General features: G+C 49.3%; 1 protein-coding gene across 1 annotated transcript; it reads left to right on the forward strand.

Moving 5' to 3' along the window:
• Positions 1–77: 77 nt before the first annotated feature.
• Positions 78–16,888, forward strand: AKR1B1 (aldo-keto reductase family 1 member B). Its single transcript, XM_004272176.3, has 10 exons — positions 78–237; positions 8,374–8,541; positions 9,257–9,373; positions 10,358–10,435; positions 10,740–10,862; positions 11,369–11,475; positions 11,797–11,878; positions 12,449–12,532; positions 14,183–14,265; positions 16,488–16,888. The coding sequence occupies exons 1-10, from the start codon at positions 172–174 to the stop codon at positions 16,528–16,530; spliced, it is 951 nt and encodes a 316-aa protein (XP_004272224.1). The 5' UTR covers positions 78–171; the 3' UTR covers positions 16,531–16,888.
• Positions 16,889–22,372: the final 5,484 nt, after the last annotated feature.

Below are 22,372 nucleotides of genomic sequence, written 5' to 3' on the forward strand. Positions count from 1 at the left end.
TAACAGAGGCGCTGCGTCCTGATTGGCGGCCGGGCCAATCAGAAGCTGCCTTTGCGTAGCCGGGCGCCTATCGTACCCGCCGCTTCTGCTGGCCTCACCGGCTATATAAAGGACCGCGCTACAACCTGCGCTGCGTGGTCCTCTGGTCGGAGTCAGCGGAGCTCAGCAGTCATGGCCAACCACCTCGTGCTCTACACCGGCGCAAAGATGCCCATCTTGGGGCTGGGCACCTGGAAGGTAGGTGCCCTGAGGAGCGCAGTCCGGGGCTCGCTTCAGGCTCGGCGCGGCCTGGGGCGGGAAGAGACCTACAGTGACCCTGAGCGACCCCGCCGCGGAAGCCCCGCCTGGGAGGAGCCACGCTCGGGCTGGCCGGGCCCCCGGCGGGGTCGGGCCTGCAGCGCGGGAACCTGGAAGCCGAGGCGGGCAGGGCGCTGGCCAGCGGTTTCGGCCCAGGGGCCTTGCGTGGGGGGCTTGAGAACGCCTCATGGGCGGCCGACCCTGTAACCCCTGGTGCTTGGGACCCGCGGGCCGCACTTTGAATCCTACCCCAGCTGGAAAGTCACTAACGGGGCGCTGAACGAAGGGGGCTTCCCGTGTCCCCGCCGCTGTGGCCCCGAGGATGGAGGTCGGGGGCGGGGCCTGAGAGATGGAGGGGAAAGAGCCTTGGGCTCCGGCGTCCCTCGCTTAACGGCACCTCTTACACCCGCTCCTTTGTCTTTCTTCGAAATAGTTTGTCCTTAATCGTATCCGGTTTTGCTCCCTCAGGAATAAGCGTCCCAAGGTAAGCTCGGAGACTGCAGGTGATTCAGTTAGGCGGCACGAGTTTGCCCAGGACCCGTCTATTTACACGTCCCCAGACGCGAGCCACTGAGCCCCCCGGAGCCGGGCGTGCCTCTCGGGGTGTAGTGTGCTGGGCGGAGAATCTGGGCCGGGAGGTTCCCGCCCGTGCAAAACAGCGAGCTGCTCTCAGTAGTAAAACTCTTCGGAGACCTCGGTACCACTGAAATCTGTGCACAGAGTCCCCAAGAAACGGTTAGGAGTAAAAAGGGTAACCTGAGTATCTGAAAATTAGCGCAGAGGGGTGGTATTATGGGCGCCGAGGGAAACCCAATAATTTTAAGCCGCTTATACGTTAGCTTCGGGTATTGTATATTAGATTGCACAGCTGTGACCAGGGTTTTCCTTGGAATTTTGAATATAGGATTGGGCATTGGTTATTTACACACAGACAAGGAAAAGAAAACACTGCATGGATTGAGGGCGCCGTGGAATGGTTTGAAATAGAGCAGCGGATGGTGTTTACCTCAACCCGAAAACCTGCAGTTGAAAATTTGTAAATATGAGGGTGAATACAGGGTCGTAGAGTTGTCTCACACAGAAAGTGTTTCTTGGCCAAAGTGATCAGAGTATATGCGACTTGTGTTTCCTTCCAAAAGCCCAATGGTGGCTCTAAGGGTGTAATTGAATTATGACCATTGTACCAAGTTAAATTACATCTGTCACAGGTTATTCTCTTGGAATGGATGTGAACAGACACTTTGTTGGCAATGGAACATTACAGTTTTTACGATGGTGAACCACCATCACATGTAACTGGAACAAAAGTTCCACAAAACAATACTTAAACCTTACTGGGTGGGATGCATTCCAATATTTTTATTCTAAGCTCGCGGTTTCAGAAATTATGGTCCTGACCTTAGGTTCATCATTTCAAAATCACGAGGCTGGGGTAAATAAGGAGTAAAAGTTGATAAAAGCGGGTTTTAAATCATTTGCTTGAGCACTTAACACTCCCCCCACCAACCCCAAAGCTGTATATTTAGTTAAGATAGCTCTGTAAGTCTGTACATTTAGATCATTCATTCCAGCAGACTAAGTTCATTGAGGGCAAGGGTAGCGTCTACCTTGGTCACAGCTATTTACAGCACTGCTCAAGGTGCCTGGTAAATTGTAGGTGCCCTAAAGATATGTGTTGAATTAATACGAAGAAGTAAGATAAACTAGATTTTGGGGGCGGTGAGGAGATGTTGTACAGAATTGTGTAGAGGCGTGGTAGGGGAGGTGACAGTGAAATGGTATAAGTATGGGCTTGGAGTAGATTTCCTTTTTTTTTTTTCAAATAAAAAAGGTATATGAATAGTGTTTTAATACCCTTCCCCTGTGTGTGTGTGTATATATTCCTTCACAGATGCTGGACAAAGATGGGGTTACCTAAATACCGTTTGCTTATCTTTGTGAGAACTGGGGGAGGCTCTGGGAGTGGGTGCAGCACCTCGTTCCTGTGGATCTTCCATGTGACGGTGGCTGTGTTGTATCCTTCAGACTCCTGGCGGGGTTCTGGGAGTCTCCAATCACTGTTCCTTTGAAGGTCCTCACACTCTCCGTTCTCTCTTTGGAGGTGAAGGTTTCAGGCCGATGGGAGAGCATCTCTGCCTCAGAGCCCATGTGGCTTAGAGGCAGTTTCCCTTGGCAAGCTTGACGTCCCCAATGGACGGTAAATAAGCCATGAGCATTGTATTGCCAGGAAGCGACTAAAACAGAGATTACTTCTGATGCTGACCAGTGTCCTGTTGCTGATAAATGTTTGGCCCTAGCTGAAAAGTTGATGGTAAATGGCCGTTGTAACTCACCCACATACTCAAAACCTAGGAATGGAGGTAGAGTTTCTCCATCTCTTTTCCATTATCTCTGTATCTGCCCGCACCCAGGAGCCTTTGAGACATTTTTCCCTAATTTCTAGCCGCCCCCCCCTGCCGTAAAGTTCAACATCACAGATAGACTGTACATCTGTCTGTGTCCATTGGCTCTTTGACGGGCCACAAACCGTTTTATAAGCTAAGATTTTTTTTTGCCGCTGATAAACCAGTTTTTGCCTCTTTGAGGGTGATATCACTTCCTTTAAGAATAGGAGAAAATGCTGAGAAAGAACTCAAGGCAAGCTCATGATGGCCTGAGATCCCGGCCTGGGGAAGAGGGGAGAGGGCAGAGGTGCTGGCACTGGAGCTAAAACAGTAGCTTGTTTTCCTGTTCACAGGCCTCATCTCCCTGCAGGCCTACACCTGGAGCTCTTCAAGGGCAAAGATACTTAAATAAGACCTGCCTGCCCAGGGCCATTCCTGGTCCATCCCCATCTCAACCAGGTGGAGACAGTGATGTCTCGGAATTCAGGACAGATTGATTCATGTTGAGCGGGAGGAAGTTAATCTTGGTTTCATAAGTTGGTCTGTGTTTGTTGCCAAACCGAGTTATGAGCTTTGGTGTAAAAACCATAGCCAGAATTGACTGTTGTCCTGTGATAAGGCAATGAAAGAGATTCTTCAGCAGAATGCTCTTTATCATTGGAAATTGTGGTTTACATTATTAAACTGTAAAATAAATTTGGACATAGTTGAACACGATAAGCCAATGAGGTTGGCTTCTCTGCACCAAACAATGAAAAGCGTCTCTGTTGCCGTGAAAAATTGCACATTGTTGCCATTCTCAGGGTTCTGCCAGATGCTTATGTTGTTGGAGTCCTACGAGTGCGGCAGATTTTAAGCCTTGTTGATACAAAGCTGCCAGATCCAGGTCTCCCAGCTGTGCGGAGTGGGAGCGTTGTGTGTAAGCACAGGGCAGGCGAGAGGCGAGCAGGTCCAGCTCGCTCAGGTTTACCCTCAGTTGATCGGGACTGTATTGTCAACTGATTAAATTAGAGCAGGGGCTGATACCCTTTTCGTCCCCAGAATATCTGCGTTCAATATCAGAATACCTTTTTATTACGGAGGGGCTGAATTGGAAGCCAGAATGTTATTTGTGAATAGGAGTTAGGACAAATCAAGGTTGGGTCTGTTGCCTAATCCCCATTTCTTTGTATGCTCTTCCAGCAGCTCAGGGGTTGGTAAACCGCAGGCCACAGCCTGTTTTTGTAAATAAAGTTTTATCAGAACACATCTCATTCCTTTACATGTCTTTTATGACCCCTTTTGTGCTGCTCCAGCAGCAGAGTTGAGCGGTTATGACAGACCATTTGGCCCACAAGGCCTAAAATATTTTCTGTCTGGCCACTTTCAGAAAAAGTTTGCCAACTCCTCTTCCAGAAGATTCTAAGTAAATTAATTGGAACCTGGAATACATTTTGAGAAATTAGGTCACAGATGTCTGTTTAACATGCATCTAGTTAAAATGCTTTATATTCACAATGAAAAACAAAATTATATTGTGACATCACTAGTATTTAAACAAAACCAATAATAAGAAATAAGCTTAGTTTCTCTTAAATGCAGGTTGAGTTTCTCTGAAGAAAAGCTGGTTTAATCAGAAGAGGTTAAACAGTGTTTTTCAGTGACAGCTTTTCCGGAATATGTTAGTTTATAAGGCCTTAGAGGTTGATGCCCTATTTCTTTATTAATCTAAGTTCACATCAAAAGTTATAGTTGGGGACTTCCCTGGTGGCTCAGTGCTTAAGAATCCGCCTGCCAATGCAGGAGACACGGATTCGAGCCCTGGTCCGGGAAGATCCTACATGCCACGGAGCAACTAAGCCTGTGTGCCACAACTACTGAGCCTGCTCTCTAGAGCCTGCGAGCCACAACTACTGAGCCCATGTGCCTAGAGCCTGTGCTCTGCAACAAGAGAAGCCACCGCAATGAGAAGCCCGTGCACCGCAACAAAGACCCAATGCAGCCAAAAATTAAAAAAACAAATAAAAAAGTTATGGTTACCTGTTTCTTGCTCCAGGGTTACCATTGGCACACTGTTCTCATACTTCTTACCCAGGATGGTTTTTCTTCCCCAAAGTGAAGTTTCCTTTGTTCCCTACCCACCTCCTTCATTACAAAAGCGATACCTGCTAACTAGAGAAAATTTCAAAAAAAAAAAAAATGTCTGAAAGGACACAGTCCTTTCCTCCCAGAAATCCCCATGTTAAAACTGCAGAGGATTCAATCTCTGAGATACTTTGTTTTTACCAATGACATTGTTTTATAACCTTTCTTCTTTGGATCTGTGGTGTTTTTGTTGTTTTTTGTTTTTGACTTGCAGAGGGAATAGAGGGAGGGATATTATCTTAAAGTAACGTGCATGGGCTACAAGCAAAGTAGAAGATGATGAGGTTTTTAAAGGGTGAGAGAGAGAGAGAGAGAGAGACTGACAGTGGTTTTCCTGGGAGTGTTATATGAAAAGAAAATAGGCTCAGTTTGTGAAGCTGATGGGGGCCTCAGGGGCAGAGACTTGTCACCACTGTCACTTGCTGCCGTCAGCCCAGAACATCATCAAGTTGCTACCCAAGCTAGAGCTCTGGAGCTGTAAGGTCTGAGGGGAATGGGAATAGGTCCTGTGGCCAAGTCACAGGGCAGATTAGTGGCAGAAATGAATTTCAAACATGATTTTGTCTGTAGGATTTGTATTATTATTACTTTAAAATAAATTTAAAGGATTTGTATAATCTGGTTATTTATAACTTGGGTGTTTCCTCTACTGGTTTTCTGCAGATTTCCTATTAGATGTACGGAAACAGATCTTTACGATTTGTTTTCTTTTCAAAGCCTCAGTCTGGACCGCTGCCTTCCATGGGCAGTTTTCAATGTGGACATGGGATGGGGAGATGGTGTAATTGTATGTTAGCATTCCCAAGTTTATTGAGTCATTTTTTACATATCTTAAAGTGATGAGGGAAGTTAGTTTAGTCTCTGTGGGAAGGGCTCTTGATTGAGATAGTATTGAACATAGTTTGTGGATTCTGGTATATTTTCATCTCAGAGGATGATTTTCCAAGCCCAGGAGACTTGTCCTCTCCCTGACCAGTGCCTCACAGCCTCTTGGGGTCCACCCAGAGTACACAGACCTCTCAGCAGAGGCTGGCTCTCAGGTCCTCATGCCAGGGTTTGAATCCTGACATCTTACTGCACCATCATGGCCAGTTTCGTAACCTCTCTGCACCTTAGTTCCCTTATCCACAGAGATAACAGTATCTACCAGGGTCGTGGTGAAGGTTCAATTCAATAATACGTTTAAAACTAGTGAAAATTGACCCATCACATATGGCAGCTGTTGTTATTTTCAGTTTGAGCCATTGTGGGCTAAACACCGCACGGGGCACGTTCCATTTTGTTACATATCTGCCCTGGCACAAGCCTTCTCGCAACCGGCATGCCTGTCCCAGAGGCGGGCCTGGCCTGCCCAGCCCAGGTGAGAGCCATTGGTTTCTGGCTGTACATAGAGCCGGCGGCCGCAGGCAGCCTTAGTCCCCACTGCTGCAAAGGCGTCTCTGAAAAGGGGAGGCCGGCATGTAGCACCCGTTCGCAAGAGTCTTTTTATGAATTGCCACAGCTTGTACAAATTTAATTTGTAAAATGCGTGACAGTCCTCGCTTCTGCTTTGCTTTCCCCTTTGAAAGCAGTTTGGGCTTAGCTTCCCGGCACGTGCTTCTCTCGCTTATCAGCCCTCTGTCCAGGGAAGGGTCAGGGAGCTGTAGCTTCTTCGTGACCTTTTGAAGGTCATTTCTGTCCTTGGCTTCTCTATAAAAACATCACAAGTACGTGTTTTTAAGTTTTTTTGTCAATTGTTCAGCAGCCTTGATTATCCCACTCTGCAGTCTTCCGGTTCCAAGGCACTGAATAACCAATTTAATCTTCAGCAGGAAAAAAAATGTGTCCGGGTGGGGATTCATTGACTTACAAAATGATGTCAGGTGTACCAGATTCAAGGCTATAAAAGACGTGCCCAGGAGCCGTCTCTCACCAACCCTCATCTGTCCCTCAACCCCACTTTCCTCTAGCAGCTCCTGGCTCACATGCTTCCAGCACCGGGACCCCAGCAGAAGAAAATCTTGTCTTGGTAGCATCAGCTGAAGTCCAAAGATTGATTCTCATGGGCCTGGCTGGGGTCATGTCTCTGGCCCTGCGCCAGTCGCTGTGGCAGATGCAGCGTGTGGCTGGGCTGGGCCTGGGAAAGGTTACTGCCCCTCTGCCCATGGTTGGGGGCAGTGAGGTGCTGGACTGGCACAGTACAGGCCCACAGAGAAATCCAGTCAGGGCGTCATCAAGCCTGAAGAGGGTTGACGCGCGCTGGCAGCCAGTTCCCCGGCTGGGTCTCCTTACCTGCTCTCTTTCCTGGGGAGGGGTGTGCTCTGCTCTGCTCTCATCAGCAGCTGTGCCCAGGACGCCACAAGGAGGCCGTGGTACTTACTCCGTTCTGGTTATGCCAAGGTTTCCCTGCTCTGTTCCTTTAACCGAGAAGGGTGGGGGGAAGGCTGCAGGTGTAGCTTCTTGGGTCCTCCAGGGAACTAGGAGGTTGCCAGATTGTCTGAAGATGTTTTCTGATCTCATACCTGAGGTCAGCATCGCCTATCCACACCCCCTACTCCCTCCGTGGTGGCCAGAGAGCTGGGCGAGGGTCCCCCGCTCCTCTGCCCTGGCCTGTTCACAACAGCCGATGTCAAAACAGCAGATGTCTGCAGCTGCTCATGGCCCTGGGGAGTTTTCCTGGTCATTCTTTTCTACCCCAGCTCTCCAGAGGAATGCGCTGTGTGCATGCAACAGTCTGATGCACACGCGTTTGCTTTCCACCTTTCTGGTCTGAGAGGAGCATCGCGGAGATGTCTGTGCGGCCAGACTGGGTGCTGGGGGCGCTCCCCACGCCTGTCCCGCTCACTCAGACACGCAGATGGTCAGGGCAGGCGCGGCATTCAGTCTTTTTGCCACTCTGACCACAAGCCATATGGTGGTCTTCCACAGCTCCCATTTCCCCCTCCTGTCAACTCATTTCTGTCTGCTAATACCTCTGAGGGCCCACTCCCACCTCCACCTCTTAAAGCAGATTCTTACACAGTGAGATTGGAGCACAGGCCTTTGAATCTGCACCAGTAATGTTCCTGACTTTGATACACTCAAAACTGCTTAAAAACAAGTGATGGCCAATACCAGAATCCACGAGTGGAAGGAGAAAATAAATCATAGGCATTCACTCACGGAACTCGGGAACCAAACGGGAATTGGAGTGAATATTTACAGCGCTCTTGAAATATTTTGAGCTGTTTGAAGGAAACGGTATCCCTTATTGTCTTGGGAACCTAATAGATCCAGAGAGTGGGGGATTTTTTATACCGTCAATGGGTTCTGAAGAAACAAGGAAGGGAGAGGCTTTGGCCCATCTAATTAAGGTGATCTGTGCTCCTAGTAAGTGGTGGTCAGATTTTCCTAAAATGAAGCAACATTGCATCTCACCTCGGGATGTTCAGACACTTACCGTGCCCTGCCTTTGCTAGCCTTAAAAGAAGCAGGAGCCCCTGAGGAGCCGTGGGTTCCTGCTGCCCTTGCTTCTGGGTTGTGTGCACACTGTGTGTTTTGTTTCATTTTTGATTTTATCCCCATGTCTTCCATTTCCTGTTTCTTTCAGTCCCCTCCGGGCAAAGTGACGGAGGCTGTGAAGGTAGCGATTGACCTTGGATACCGTCACATTGACTGTGCCCACGTGTACCAGAACGAGAACGAGGTGGGGTTGGCCATCCAGGAGAAGCTCCAGGAGAAGGTGGTGAAGCGTGAGGACCTCTTCATCGTCAGCAAGGTACCCCGCTCTGCAGGGGAGCCTGAGGGAGGGTTCTTGTCCGCATTCATCCAGGGGCAGCATTAGCTTAGGGGCCACGACCACGCTCTGGGGCCTCCTAATACAGCTGCGGTTATCACCTGGCAGGCAGTTCTTCCAGGGGAGGTGGGGGCTCTAGGGCTCGCCCATCTGTGGCCGCCTGTCTGTTGGATGGTCATTCCGCCCGGACCCATTGATTGGAGCCCCTTGCTGATGCGGCCAAAGCTGTGGGTTGGCGCCCCCGTTCCAGGGAGTTACCTTTGAGGACAGTACTTGGTTCCCACCTGCAGACTGATCTCCACCGCTGGCCACTGTCTTTCACCCAGAGGCTGGTGGTGCCCAAAGGACACCGGGTGGGAGGGTGAGGCTGGCCCCACGAAGACCAGCCTGTGGGAGAGTAGGCCAGAGAGCTCATGTCTGGAGCCTGGGGCTGGCTTGCTGACCTGTCCATTCTACTTAGTGCCTTCAGTCTGGTCCTTGTGAAAGGTTTCCTTGATCTGATCACCCTCCCTTCCTTTGGAAGAGTTAGGATCCACGTGTGAAATGGAATCTCCCTCCCCACTGTTTACAGCGTCACAGTGAAGTGGGTGGGTTGTGGGGAGAGGAAAGCAAGTTCTCTGTCCCCGAGCTGTCTGGCTCCCGGCCGGGAAAGCGCTTCCGGCACGCAGGGTAAGACTTGTTCTCTCGCTGGCTTCAGCTGTGGTGCACGTTCCATGAGAAGGACCTGGTGAAAGGCGCCTGCCAGAAGACACTCAGCGACCTGAAGCTGGACTACCTGGACCTCTACCTTATCCACTGGCCCACTGGCTTCAAGGTACGTACCCGGGGCTCAGGTGTAGCCTGTGGCATCACCCTCTCCTGTTAGCAGGTCGTGAGCAGGTACACAGTCTGTGTGTGTCCTTGCTGCTCTGCTCAAGGTATGGTGCCTGGACCAGCAGCAATGGCATCACCTGGGAGCTCATTAGAACTCAGTCTCAGGCCCCACCCAGGCCCTTTGAATCTGAACCTCAGGTGACTTGCATGCACGTTTCAGAGTTTGAAGAATGCTGCTCTTTGTCATTTGGTGATTGTATAACTTGAAACTTTGTGACAGTGAACATGGCTCAGGTGACACTCCTGCCCATGGCCATAAGATGTCATCAGTGACCGCCCCTCCCCCCTGCCTCAGGCACCTACACACATACCCATTCATACCCTGTACATGTTTGTGCGTGTTTCTACATTCCACACACACCCCATCCTGCGGGAGCTGGGTAAACCTTGGCAGCCTGCCTCTTCACAGAAAGCTCTAGAGCTATTATGTCCTTTGCCTCCTTTCTAGCCACGGGGCTCAGTTTTCTACTTTGTCAACCAGCTTGAAGGCATGCAGGTTTTTACCCTGTAACTCTTATATTATTGCCCTGTGGTATATCGGGGCCTTACTTTCAACCTTTGTTTTTCACAGTAAGCTGGCAAGGCTCGGTGAGGTGGTGGTTTTGTAGGTTTGGATCCAGCCAGGACATGGGCCCTGTGAATCCTGGCCCTGAGTCCTCCCTGCCCATGCACACACTGCCATCCACGGCGGGGTTCATCTCACTGACCGAGAATTGTCCATCTCCACCTGATGGCCAGCACCAGCCCAGGAGTCGTCTGCCGTTTCTTCTTCACACTGACACGGATTTGCTCTTGATTATCCTCTAAAACCGTAGCCAGCTATTGTAGCTTAGAATAATTGTATCAGAACTTTGCTTTCAAAGATGCAGCTCCCCCAGCAGATCTACGCAGGGCTGTCACTGATTGTCTTTGATTGTTACCACAGCCTGGAAAGGACTTTTTCCCATTGGATGGGGACGGCAACGTGGTTCCCAGTGACAGCGATTTTGTGGACACCTGGACGGTAAGGCAGCCCCTGGCTTGGCCTCCCCTTCCTTGCCAGCTCCCCAGTCTCCTTGCGAGGGGCCAGGTGTGAATACCCAGCTCTGCCATTTCTTTCGCTGTAATTGTTACTCTCTGTTTTTTGCTCTTCCTGTCTCATTAAAGCCAACCTGGCTTTTGTCTTGGTGCCTCTTGTCTTCCCAAAGATCTCATTTGCTATCACCGAATAGGGCAGGACCTGGTAAGGTGTCTGGTGCGAGAGGTGCTTCTGACCCTTGTCCTTTGGGGCACATGTCAGCAGCAGGCAGACCCTCTTTGGTCTCTAGGCCATGGAAGAGCTGGTGGACGAAGGGCTGGTGAAAGCTATTGGCGTCTCCAACTTCAACCATCTCCAGGTGGAGAAGATCTTAAACAAACCTGGCTTAAAATATAAGCCGGCGGTGAACCAGGTAACGTCCGGCAGGGAAGCCACTGTGCCTGTTTGTTACTGTGTGATCCTAGCAGTTACTTTCTGTCTGTGTCACCTGGGGCGCAGCCGGGAGGCAGGTCCCTGGACGCCGGCAGAGTCCTGATTTATGGCTCAGAAAGATAGTGACACATCTGGGAGTGAAACTTGCAGGAGGGAACGGGTTTGAGCCTGCCTTGTGAAGACTCAGGGTCCTGAGATGAGCTGTGTGCAGACATTGAGATCCTCAGACCTGTCACAGTTGATAAACAGCCAAAGCCAGAAAAACCCTCAGGGCCCATGGCGACAGTAACAAGATTATTCTCGTTAATGTCAAGGACAGTTGCTGGGAAACAGAGACAGTTGTTAACAGCTTACCTAGGAGTTGGGACATTGGTTACATATAACTTTATGTCTGGGGAGGGAAGGGCTTAGCATGGGGAGACTTCCTGTGTGTGCCATGGCCCGTGCCCACAGTGGCACCATCAGCCCTCCTGTTTGCCTCTGCAGGTCGAGTGCCACCCGTACCTCACTCAGGAGAAGTTAATCCAGTACTGCCAGTCCAAAGGCATCGTAGTGACTGCCTACAGTCCCCTTGGCTCTCCCGACAGGCCCTGGTGAGTTTCCACGGGATTGTGTTCTCTTGTCAGCTAGTGACGATTAGAAATGGCTGCAGAGAAAAATCCAGCATCAAGGAAGATGCTTCTGGGGCCGATGGGCAGACCTCCCCAGGAGCCTCCTGTTGGGGTTCCTGGTTGGTGTTTCCAGTAGCGAGAGGCCTACTCTTTTTCCAGCGGGTTGGGAGTTTGGAACTGAGCTCTGAATCAGAAGACAGGCAGGCTGCCCTCCAAGGTCGATGAGGGTTAGGGTTAGGGTTGACGGCTGCCTGGAGTGGTGGCGATGATGGTTGCTCACGCAGACCGTGTTTCTGTCTCCAGGGCCAAGCCCGAGGACCCCTCCCTACTGGAGGATCCCAGGATCAAAGCGATTGCAGACAAACACAATAAAACCACAGCCCAGGTACAGCCATTTCCAGGCGCTCATGACTGTTCCCAGAACTTCCTGCATTCGTGGTGGTGGTTCCCATTAGCCGGGGGGCGGGTGGGGGGAGAGTGACCGAGCCCTGTCGAGCGCTCCCTGGACGTGTGGCTCGGGTCCTGGAGTGTGCGGTGGAAAGGGACTTAGAAGACTGCGTGTGGTCTGGGGATAATCGGACCTGCCCTTCTACCTCCGAGGGCTGGCACGAGGGTCAGCCTCAGCACTGTTTGGGAACACCCGTCTCTATACTCATAGAAGGACACTCGTGATCAGCTGAGCGCTCCCAAGTGGTAGAGCGAGTTCCCAGACAGGGAGTAATGTACCCGGGAGATGCGGAAGCACGTGGCAAGGAGGCTGAGAGCGGGGCTTGGGGGTCAGATCCTGAGTGTCTCCCCTCCCCCTTGCTGGGCATGACCCCATCACCTCTGAGCCTCGGTTTCCTCGCTGTGAAGTTCTGGGGTTTCTTTCTCCAGGTGATGGGTGTGTAAGATTAGGTGAGATGAAAGTGCAGAGCTCCTGGTATACGGACACACTCGGCACCTCTGTTCACAGGTTCTGATCCGGTTTCCCATGCAGAGGAACTTGATCGTGATCCCCAAGTCTGTGACGCCTGAACGCATTGCTGAGAACTTCCAGGTAAGGTCCTGGCTGGTCGGCCCAGGGTCTTCTCGGTGGAGGAGGGGCCAGCTCTTCTCAGGGCCTCTGGATTGTCATGTGTGTGCCCACCCCACCCCGTCTCCTCTTGGAGTGGCAGGGAGCCCACCGCGGACTAGGGACAGTGGCTCCTCTGGGAGGCGGTGCTACACCCGGCAGGCCCTGGGCCTCGGGCCCCGCTCTGCATGCACACACCTGTGCTGAGGCTCCTCGGGGAACTCATCATTTGCCAAGAAATGTTGCTCTTGAGTGATGCTGCCTGGGTTTGCCTCAGGGCTCCGTTAGTTACTGTGCCTCAGTTTCCCCATCTGTAAAATAGTACCCATTTCAAGAGTTGTCATGAGGATTAAAAAAGATGCACCGAAGGGCTTCACGCAATGCCTGGTACCTGCATCAGCACTCAGCAAACACTGCTGTGCTGGTAAGTCCGAGGCCTGCAGAGACCTTCCAGGGCACCAGTGAGGTGTCCTCTCCGAGCACCTGCCAGAGCAGAGCAGACCTCCTGGCACCTCCTGCCTGCCTGCCTCTCATACCAGTGTTGGGGGCTGGGCTGGGAGAAGAGCTCTCCAGGAGGGTCCCTGCGCCTGTGAGCCTCTGCTGTCACTGAGCAGAGCAGCTCTGCCCGGACCCCCTCTGTCTTCACCTGAGCCCTGGTTCCCAGCAGCTCTTGTTTCCATAGCAAGCAGCTGATTTTTGCCTGTTCCACTGGCCAGGCTGTGGCTGTAACACGCGCTGCTGGTCCCTGGGGCCTGGGGAGGGTGGAGGAGATAAATGGTAAAACAGTGACCACAAGAAACGCATATCCTGCTAGAGATGCATTTTTTGTTTCATATTTTATTTTTTCAAGGTGTTAGAAAAGAAACATTATAAAATGACTAATCTCTAGTACTAACGTAATTATTTTGCATCTTACTGTGTAGTCTGCACATTTTTGCACGGTTGTGATCACAGAGTATGCAGCAGGCTTTCTTTCTGCACATTCCGCGATCATCCAAGCTGAGGGCCCTCCTCTGGTCCTGGGGTAGGCAAAGTTCTCCACCTGATACGCCTTTCTCGTCTTCTCTGTCTGTCAAGACCTTATCTGGCTTCTTAGGCCCGTCTCAAATGGCATCTCCTTTGACCACATCCTTCAGCTTCCCAGCTGGAATTCCTTCCTGATTCCTCTGGATTCCCTGCGTGCTTTGTGGAGCCTCTTTCCTGCAGTGCGCAGCTAATTATTCCCTGTAGCATAGCTGTTGAATTACCTCGTCCTTTGCTTCATTGTAAACTGAGGCAAAGACACTTCTTACCCATCACTGTATTCCCCCTGGTGCTTATCACAGTGGAAGCGGTCGGCAGAGGTTTTGAAATGAATGGAAGAAATAAATGGAAGAAAAAGTATCATTTTGTTCGGAGGTTCTGGAAGGGAAGGTCTGTTCTCATTGTTCACATAGTACCCAGACAAAACATGTGCGTTCTCTGAATAGTCATGTGAGAAACTTTCTCTGAGTTTAGTTTACCTTCCTGCCCCTCCTCACTCCAGGCAACATCTCACCAGTGATCCTTCCTGGAGCTGCTTGTATGTTTCCCTATTTGATAGCTGTTTACAGAGCTTATTGGAAGGTTGGTTTTTTGTTTTTTTTTTCTTTTTAGGTCTTTGACTTTGAACTCAGCAGTGCGGATATGACCACCTTACTGAGCTACAACAGGAACTGGAGGGTCTGTGCCTTGGTGAGGTGAGTCCCGGGAGAGCCCCAGGAGGGTATCAGGTGCTGCAGATGAAAGAATAACTCCTGGAGGCCTTACTGTCCAAGTCCTGCTATTGCAGCGGCTCTGACTTGTGCATGTTACTTTGCCTGTTAACTTGCCTTCTCCTCCGTGTACAGCAGGAAACATTTATAGTGTGTCAGCCGAGCCGCACTCAGCCCCCCGGGAAATGCAGGGAGCTCTGCCCTAGATGTCTTCTCCCGCTCCCATGCACTGTTGGCCTAACCTGCAGTAACCACATATATTGACTTTTAATTTTCAAATTTTAGTGGCACATCTGAAACCAGATGATCCCAGGTGGCGCGTGCCCCGCCTTCTTGGAAAAATTTGCATGTGACTCTTCGTCTCTAATGACTAATGAAAGGGTTCTAGTTGGAAGACCATGGTGCTTGGGGCTCAGCTCCGACAGCGATTAAACCATGTGACCGAGAGAATCACTCGGCCCCTCCAGCTATATATGTGCTGGTTCCTTGTATTCCCTCTGACTTGTAGTGTGGAATCTGAGGGAGATGACAAGGAAGGTTGTTTTCTCTCTTTTCGTTTTTGCACCACTGCATTAACTCCATAAAGTTTAAAACTCATTTTCTGCTTTCAAGAAGAATCTCCCCACTTCACAGTGGAGACTAAGAACCTCCTCTCTCGTGATTTTTATCGTCCGACTTCTCTGTTTCTTCTCTTCTTCTCAAGTAGTTACTCTTCTAAGCAAAATCTGAGCATTCCCTAAGGCCGGCTCGGGTGCTAGCTCTCTCCTTCCAGCCTCTGCTCTCTCTCCAGTTCTGGGTTTGCACCGCTGGTGGCTTCCCACCGCCCTGGCAGGTGTTCGCCAGGTTTGCATCTTGGCCGATAACTCTCTCCTGAGCTTCGTTCAAGCACACGCCTGTGAGTGTGTTGCTGCCACGCTTGGCCTCGGATTCGGAATAGGCCAGAGGCAGAGTTTACCACTGGCCCTTTCTGATGATCCTGTTTGCGTTAATGGTGCTTACCCTTTAGACATGAAAATCATTTTCGATCTGGCGGGCAAGGGAGAGAGAAGAGAGAAGTGAATCAGTCGCCAAGTTACATCTGTTCTGCTTTGAGAATCACTGATCGTTCGTTCAGTTTCCTTTTCCCTTCCCGCTGCTGATGCGGCATATTGAAGGGCAGACAAACCACAGGGGTTTTCTGTTCGGCCCCTTTACGTATAGACTCCTTCTACTGTCTAGTGCTATTCTAGAAACAGCTGTCAGATTATCCTGTGGCCACTGATGTTAATGGGTTAGGATTGGAGCGGGGAGGGAGCGGCTGGCTGCAACATCCCCGGGTCACCTGGGAAGCGTTTTCTAACCATATGTACACATACATACGTGCATCCACATTGCCACAGTTTGGCATCTATCGCTATACTGAGCCCCTGTGGCTAATGGCAGTGTTATATTTCTCAGGTTTGATAGGATGCCAAAACAAAACAAAAAAATCCATGGGGAACTTTTGAATTGCCTAAATATTTGAGTAGGAGTTGTATGGCCCAAGCAGGGTTCACCCTGGGCCTTTCACACTCTGCCCAGCCAGACTTCCCAACGCTATTGCCATTACATTCCCAACACAGGCTATCGGCCCTGCAGATGGGACTGTGAACCTTGGCCAACACGTACGCCTGCATCAGTCCACCCCCAGCTCAACGTCCAGCCTGTCCCCTCTCCCTCTGTTTCCTGTAGCAAATCCTGAACTACTCTCCTGGCCTCACTTCAGCTCCCACTGGTACCAGGAGGTTTTGGAGGTGACAGTGGCTTCTTGTTCCGTGTGTTCGGAGCACTTGCTGTGTCATGTGTGCAGACTTGTTAACATCTCTTATGTTATTATCACCCTCTTACTGTTTAAGGCAATAGGTGCTCTCTGGTCCTGCAACTAGACTGAGTTACCAGGCGGCAGGAATTGTGTCTTGCCGCCCTGCACACCCTAGGCACAGTGCTGGGCACACAGGGAGGGTGGTGTCCATCACACAGGTGCTGATGGATGAGAGCCCCCTGGCAGAGGACTGGAAGGTGGGCCACGACCCCAAGGGCAGACCCAGGATCTGCAGTCTCAGAAGAGGCTCGTGCCCTCTGAGGCCTCTCTTTCTACCTAAATGAGACACCATTTCTGACTTTTTGAAGTTTGTTGTGGTCAAAGTCTCTTCGTCAAAAGGTAATGTGTTTCTGTTTTTTCCTGATAGCTGTGCCGCCCACAAGGATTATCCCTTTCACGAGGAGTTTTGAAGCTGTGGGTGCCTGCCCTTCCCCAGGTGACCTGCTTTTCCCCGCCTCACTTTTATTGTGTGTAGTATAGTTTGGCCTGTGTCCCTCAGCGCTGGGTCAGCGACTTACAGATGAACCAACGAGGGCTCAGCCAGCTTGGTGTTGGGTCCGAAGAGCAGAATCAGTAGATTAGAAGTCTCTTCAGTTTTCTTTGCCCTTCTTGTCCATCTGGGGAAAGCACAACCCAATACCCTTTTCTAAATTGAATTTACAAAATCAAAATGGTGCCTCTAACAATTGCATTTTGATTGCTTGGAACTGTAATCCTTTCAGCTAGACTTTTCTTTGCCTCAAATAAAATGTGCTCTTATGAGTTTGACGCTGTTTATTTTGTTTTGGTTTGTTGAGACGATGTACTGCCTTCCCTGCCCCTCAACCTTCCTCCTGTTGATACCCATACAGCAGGCCACTCAGCTCTGCAACAGGAGGGAGGACTTGGTGTCTTTACTTTTAGGTGGGGACCCATCACCTCGGTACTTCACCCATTTAGCTTTAGGGGTCTGGGTCTCATCCTGGCTGCGCATCAGAGACACCTGGGAGGTTTTGAATGCTAGCGTGTCTGGCCCTCATCCCTGGAAACTGATCTCATTTGTCCAGGTGTACCCAGGACATCAAGAGTTTGCAGGATCCCTGGGTGACTCTAATGTGTAGCCAAGGCTGAGAGCCTCAGCCCTACGGCCGAGCCAGAACACAAGTCCATTTGTTGTTTCACAAATTACTTGGTTGTGCCTCCTACCTGTGCAGGCCAAAGTCCTATGGTTACTAAGCAGCACCACTCACAAGAAACTGCTTTCATGAAGCTCATTGTCTGGACCAGAGGGAAGAAAAGCATCAATAATTGGTATTAGCTTGGGCCACTATAACAAACTATTGGGTTGGCCAAAAAGTTCGTTTGGGTTTTACGGAAAAACCGGAATGAACTTTCTGGCCAACCCAATACTAGAGACTGGGTGGTTTAAACAACAGAAATGTATTTCTCAAGGCTCTGGAGGCCTGTAGTCCAAGATCAGGGTGCCAGCATGGTCGGGTTCTGCCGAGGGCCCTCTTTCTGGCTGGTAGACGGCCACCTTCTCGCTGTATCTTCAAGTGACAGAGATGGATGAATACTTTAAATAGGGTTACAAAAGTAAAGGCCTTGTATTACTTTTACAAATGCTGTTGCTTTTAAAAAAATTAATACTGTTTCCTTATCCAGAATTAAATTAACAAAGGCCAGGAAAGGGGGTCGGATAGACAAGTGTTGACTTCAAGTTTTACAAAGATAGGTTGCTTTGCTCCTGGCTTTGTTTGTTGGATGATTATAGCCCCTGTGGTTAGGTGACAACTGCTTTGCAGGTTATCCATGTGTCGGATGGATAGCGTTTAGTTGGGCAACATTGGTTGCTGGGTCTCACCCAGGGATGCAGGAGAGCAGCCCAGCCCCTGATCAGCTGGAGTAGAGCCAGGTGGGGGGCACAGAGCACCAGGCACTCACCGCTGCTCGCTGCCTGGGCCCCTCGCTTCCTGGAACCTACTGGTCACTGTGGTCCAGTCCCCACTGCTGGATAGGCAGGTCCCACCTTATCCCAAGTCAAACTGCAAACCTCTTCAGTGACCCTCTAAATCACCAAGAGCAGACTATCATTAACAGCTGTGGCAAGTCCTCTGTGGTCTAGTTCCCAAACGATCTCTCCAGGTAGTCAAGAGTTGGCTTAAGTGCACTTTGGAAAAACCTTAGGGTAATCACTAGTAAGAGATTTTAAATCAGATGCCTGCTTTCTAGAGCCCTGCTTAAAAATTCTCTCAAAACAAGACCATTGAGAAGTCAGCCAGGAGCACAAACAAGATAAAGGGCCCTTTGCTAGCCCTCCTCCCTGCTTTCTAGAAGACCTCCGATTATATCTAAGAACTGTCCCTTGCCTGGGGTGAAGGAAGAGGAGAGGGATCAGAGCTGTCACAAAGGACTGGGGCTGCATTTTGAAGACAAGATAGAGGAGTATTTGCAGCATAAGGCTGGAGCAGATAGACGCCAGAGGGTCTCCATAGGTAGAGATGCTGCATTCCCAGTGGAGAGCCCCTTTCCCCCTTCCCTTTGGGGAACTAACCCCACCCCCATCCCCCCACCACCATCCTGGGCAGGTTGCATCCCAGCCTCAGGACTCAGGTAAACTCCTGGTCACAAATGTACTGACCCTGCAGGGGCCAAGTCGGTGGGAGTTACAGAACAAGGGTGTAGGTTCCTGCTTTGAGGAGCTCTGCTGGGGCCACGAAATATACTCGTGGAACAGTTGGAATTTGACCAAAACAAAGTTCCAGCCAAAGAGTGGAATTGTTAAGATAATGAGACCAACTGAAAGATGGAATAAAATTTGATTGACTCTCACAGGCGATTAAGACTCGCACTTGAAAATCTGCTCTGAACAATAATGGCGCAGGTTGATGGCAGACAGCACAAGGTCTGATTTCACGTTTCTCAACGTGAAACTGTGTCCTCTGTGTTGACACAATTCCCAAACAAGCTGTCTCAGTGCAGTGTCTGTGGTGCTCGCTAATGGAGGGCCCCCTCGCTTATGGTGGAGCTGCCAGCAGAGCCCTGGGGGGACCACCAGCAGGAAGAGCACCGGCTGTGTTGGGCTCAGCCCGGAAAGGCTTCCTAGGGGGACTGTCTTTGGAGGCTCAGGTTCTTGGGGTCCAGCTCCAGGTCACACTTAGTCTTTCTGACCCTTGAAGGCATGTTCTAGCTGTACTGCAAGGAAGACATTGGGCTCAGGAACCTGAAGGGAAGCTTCCCTTCCTTCCTTCCCCAGAGTTTGGCTTCTCAGGTCTTCCTCCAGCCCCACTCCCAGCTAAGCCTGAGGGAACACCAGTGTCTGTCTTCCTCGCTCTTGTGTCCGCAGTGCCTAGAACCGTGCCTGGGCACACAGTGGGCGCTTGGTAATGGCAGTCGCATGTACGAGTAAGTTGATGAATGAAGAGCTTATAATGACTAACTATGAAAACCTCCTAGTGTGAAATCAGTGTACTTCAGACCCAAAGAGGGGCTGCTCATTTCTGACTAGTGGCCTAAAATACGTGAGATGGTAGCAAAAAATTGTATAAATATAGACAGACTGAATCTTCATTGCAGCTCTGCTCCTCCTAATCTGTGAGTCTGGCAGATCATTTAACCTACCTCTGTTTCCCCAATCTACAAATGTTTCCCTCCCAGGGGTCATAAGGATTAAACGAGGCCATGAGTGTGAAACCCATCTCCCAGGCTTTGCACACAGCCCTCGATACATGCTAGTCATCATTGTTGATGTTGTTAGTATCATCATTATTATTATAACAAAATGTGGGCAACAGAAGCAAACCCACTGTCCCCCCCAGTTTCTAGATGGTGCCCCAGGGGGTGGAGCTGTGTCCAGTGTGGGGCTCTTTCCTCTGCAGGACCAGCTCTTTCTCCGCTGCCTGGACCCTGTCCAGCCTCATGCACAGGAAGGGCAACTCCTGATTCATTTATCTGTGAGCAGCACAGTGTGAACTTTTGTTTCCAACCTCAGGGATTGTGCTTTCCAGCAAGACGAGTGAGCCCTGAAGAAAATGCTGCCCATGTGTTTGTAAGAAGGTTTTTCTTTTTCATACTGATAGATGGAATCATAGGCTGTTAGAGGTCGTCTAAGCCAGTGTGTCCTAATCCAGTGTTTTCAAACATATTTTTGGCAGTGCACTCTTTTCTTTAAAATAACTCCGCTATGTATCCTCAATATATACACTAGATGATGGCAGAGCTGCTGTGGTTTAAGTCGGGGAGGAGGCTGGGAACCAAATCAGTTATTACCCCCATACACAGCCCCCAGCCGGGAGGGCCCTGGAACACAATTTCAAAGCCTTGGGATCCAACCCTTTGTTTTTCTTTTGTTTGTGTGTGTGTGTGTGTGTGTGTGTGTGTGTGTTTTAACAATTATAACACTTATTTCACACACTTACTGGAGTCCAGGAATTCCGGAGCAGCTTTCCTGGGTAGTTCTGGGTGGGGGAGTCTCTCAGTAAATATGATGGTTGGGACTCATCATGCTAAGGCTCGGCTAAGGCTGGAGGATCTGATTCCAAGATAACGCACTCAGTCACTGGCAAGTCAGTACTGGGTATTGGCAGGAGGCCTCAGCTCCTCCCCACGAGTACCTTCCATAAAGCTGCTGGAATGTTCATGACCTGGTGGCTGACTCTCCCTGAGTGAGTGATCCAAGAGCGCACAAAGTGGAAGCCACAATGTCTTCATTATCTAACCTCAGAAGTCAGACACCGTCATTTCCACCAAAGATCAACCCCATTCACTGGGAAACCGTGGAGGCTGGCTACCACAAACTGCAAACCTAGAACTGCATATTGTTTAGAAAGCATTTCAGAAGTAATTACAAATGTGCAAATGGTATTTCAAAAGAATATACGTTCAGATTGGCATGCCTAGCCAAGCAACACTTTGGTCTTACAATGAAGAAAACTCTGAGGATCAGAGAAGTGAAGGGACCAGCCAAAGCTCACAGAGCAATTTTTAAAATTTTATTGAAATGTAGTTGATTTACAATGTTTTATTAGTTTCAGCTATACATCCTAAAAGAGATGAAATCACTATCTCAAAGAGATATCAGCACTCCCATGTCCATTGCAGCATTATTCATAATAGCCAAGACGTGGAAACAACCTAAGGATCCATCAATGATTGAGTGGATGAATGGATAAAGAAAAGAAAAAAAAATGTATATATATATATATATATATATATATGGAATACTATTCAGCTGTGAGAGAGAAGGAAACCCTGCCATTTGCAAGAACATGGATGGACCTTGAGGGCATTAGGCTAAGTGAAATAAGTCAGACAGAGGAAGATTATCTACTTATATGTGGAATCTAAAAACATTGAACTTGTAGACACAGAAAGTAGAGTGGTGGTTGCCAGGGGCTGGGGGTGAGGGAAATGGGAAGATGTTGGTCAAAGGGTACAAACTTCCAACAGTTCTGGGGATATAATGTACAGCACAGTGACTGTAGTTAACAATACTGTATTGTATACTTGAAAGTTGCTGTGAGAATAGAGCTTTAATGTTCTCATCATAACAACAACAAAATGGTAATTACACAAAGTGAAGGATGTGTTAACTAACCTTATTGTGGTAGATATTTCCCAACGTATATGTGCATCAAATCACCACATTGTGCAATCCCTATCAAATTACCAATGGCATTTTTCACAGAATTAGAACAAAAAATTTCACAATTTGTATGGAAACACAAAAGACCCCAAATAGCCAAAGCAATCTTGAGAAAGAAAAACAGAGCAGGAGGAATCAGGCTCCCTGACTTCAGACTATACTACAAAGCTACAGTAATCAAGACAGTACGGTACTGGCATAAAAATAGAAATATAGATCAATGGAACAGGATAGAAAGCCCAGAGATAAACCCATGCACATATGGTCACCTTGTCTTTGATAAAGGAGGCAAGAATATACAATAGAGAAAAGAGAGCCTCTTCAATAAGTGGTGCTGGAAAAACTGGACAGCTACATGTAAAAGAATGAAATTAGAATACTCCCTAACACTGTTTACAAAAATAAACTCAAAATGGATTAAAGATCTAAATGTAAGGTCAGACACTATCAAACTCTTAGAGGAAAACATAGGCAGAACAATCTATGACAAAAATCACAGCAAGATCCTTTTTGACCCACCTCATAGAGTAATGGAAATAAAAACAAAAATAAACAAATGGGACCTAATGAAACTTCAAAGCTTTTGCACAGCAAAGGAAACCATAAACAAGACGAAAAGGCAACACTCA

This window comes from Orcinus orca, chromosome 9 (assembly GCF_937001465.1).
Source record: "Orcinus orca chromosome 9, mOrcOrc1.1, whole genome shotgun sequence".
NCBI lineage: Eukaryota > Metazoa > Chordata > Mammalia > Artiodactyla > Delphinidae > Orcinus > Orcinus orca.

What these genes read in the sequence shown, in the direction of transcription:
- AKR1B1 (XM_004272176.3), top strand. Translation starts at nt 172, where the DNA reads ATGGCCAACCACCTCGTGCTCTACACCGGCGCAAAGATGCCCATCTTG. An exon ending in ACTGGCCCACTGGCTTCAAG is followed by an intron (nt 9,374 to 10,357) that starts GTACGTACCCGG and finishes TTGTTACCACAG; the next exon opens with CCTGGAAAGGACTTTTTCCC. An exon ending in GGCTCTCCCGACAGGCCCTG is followed by an intron (nt 11,476 to 11,796) that starts GTGAGTTTCCAC and finishes TTCTGTCTCCAG; the next exon opens with GGCCAAGCCCGAGGACCCCT.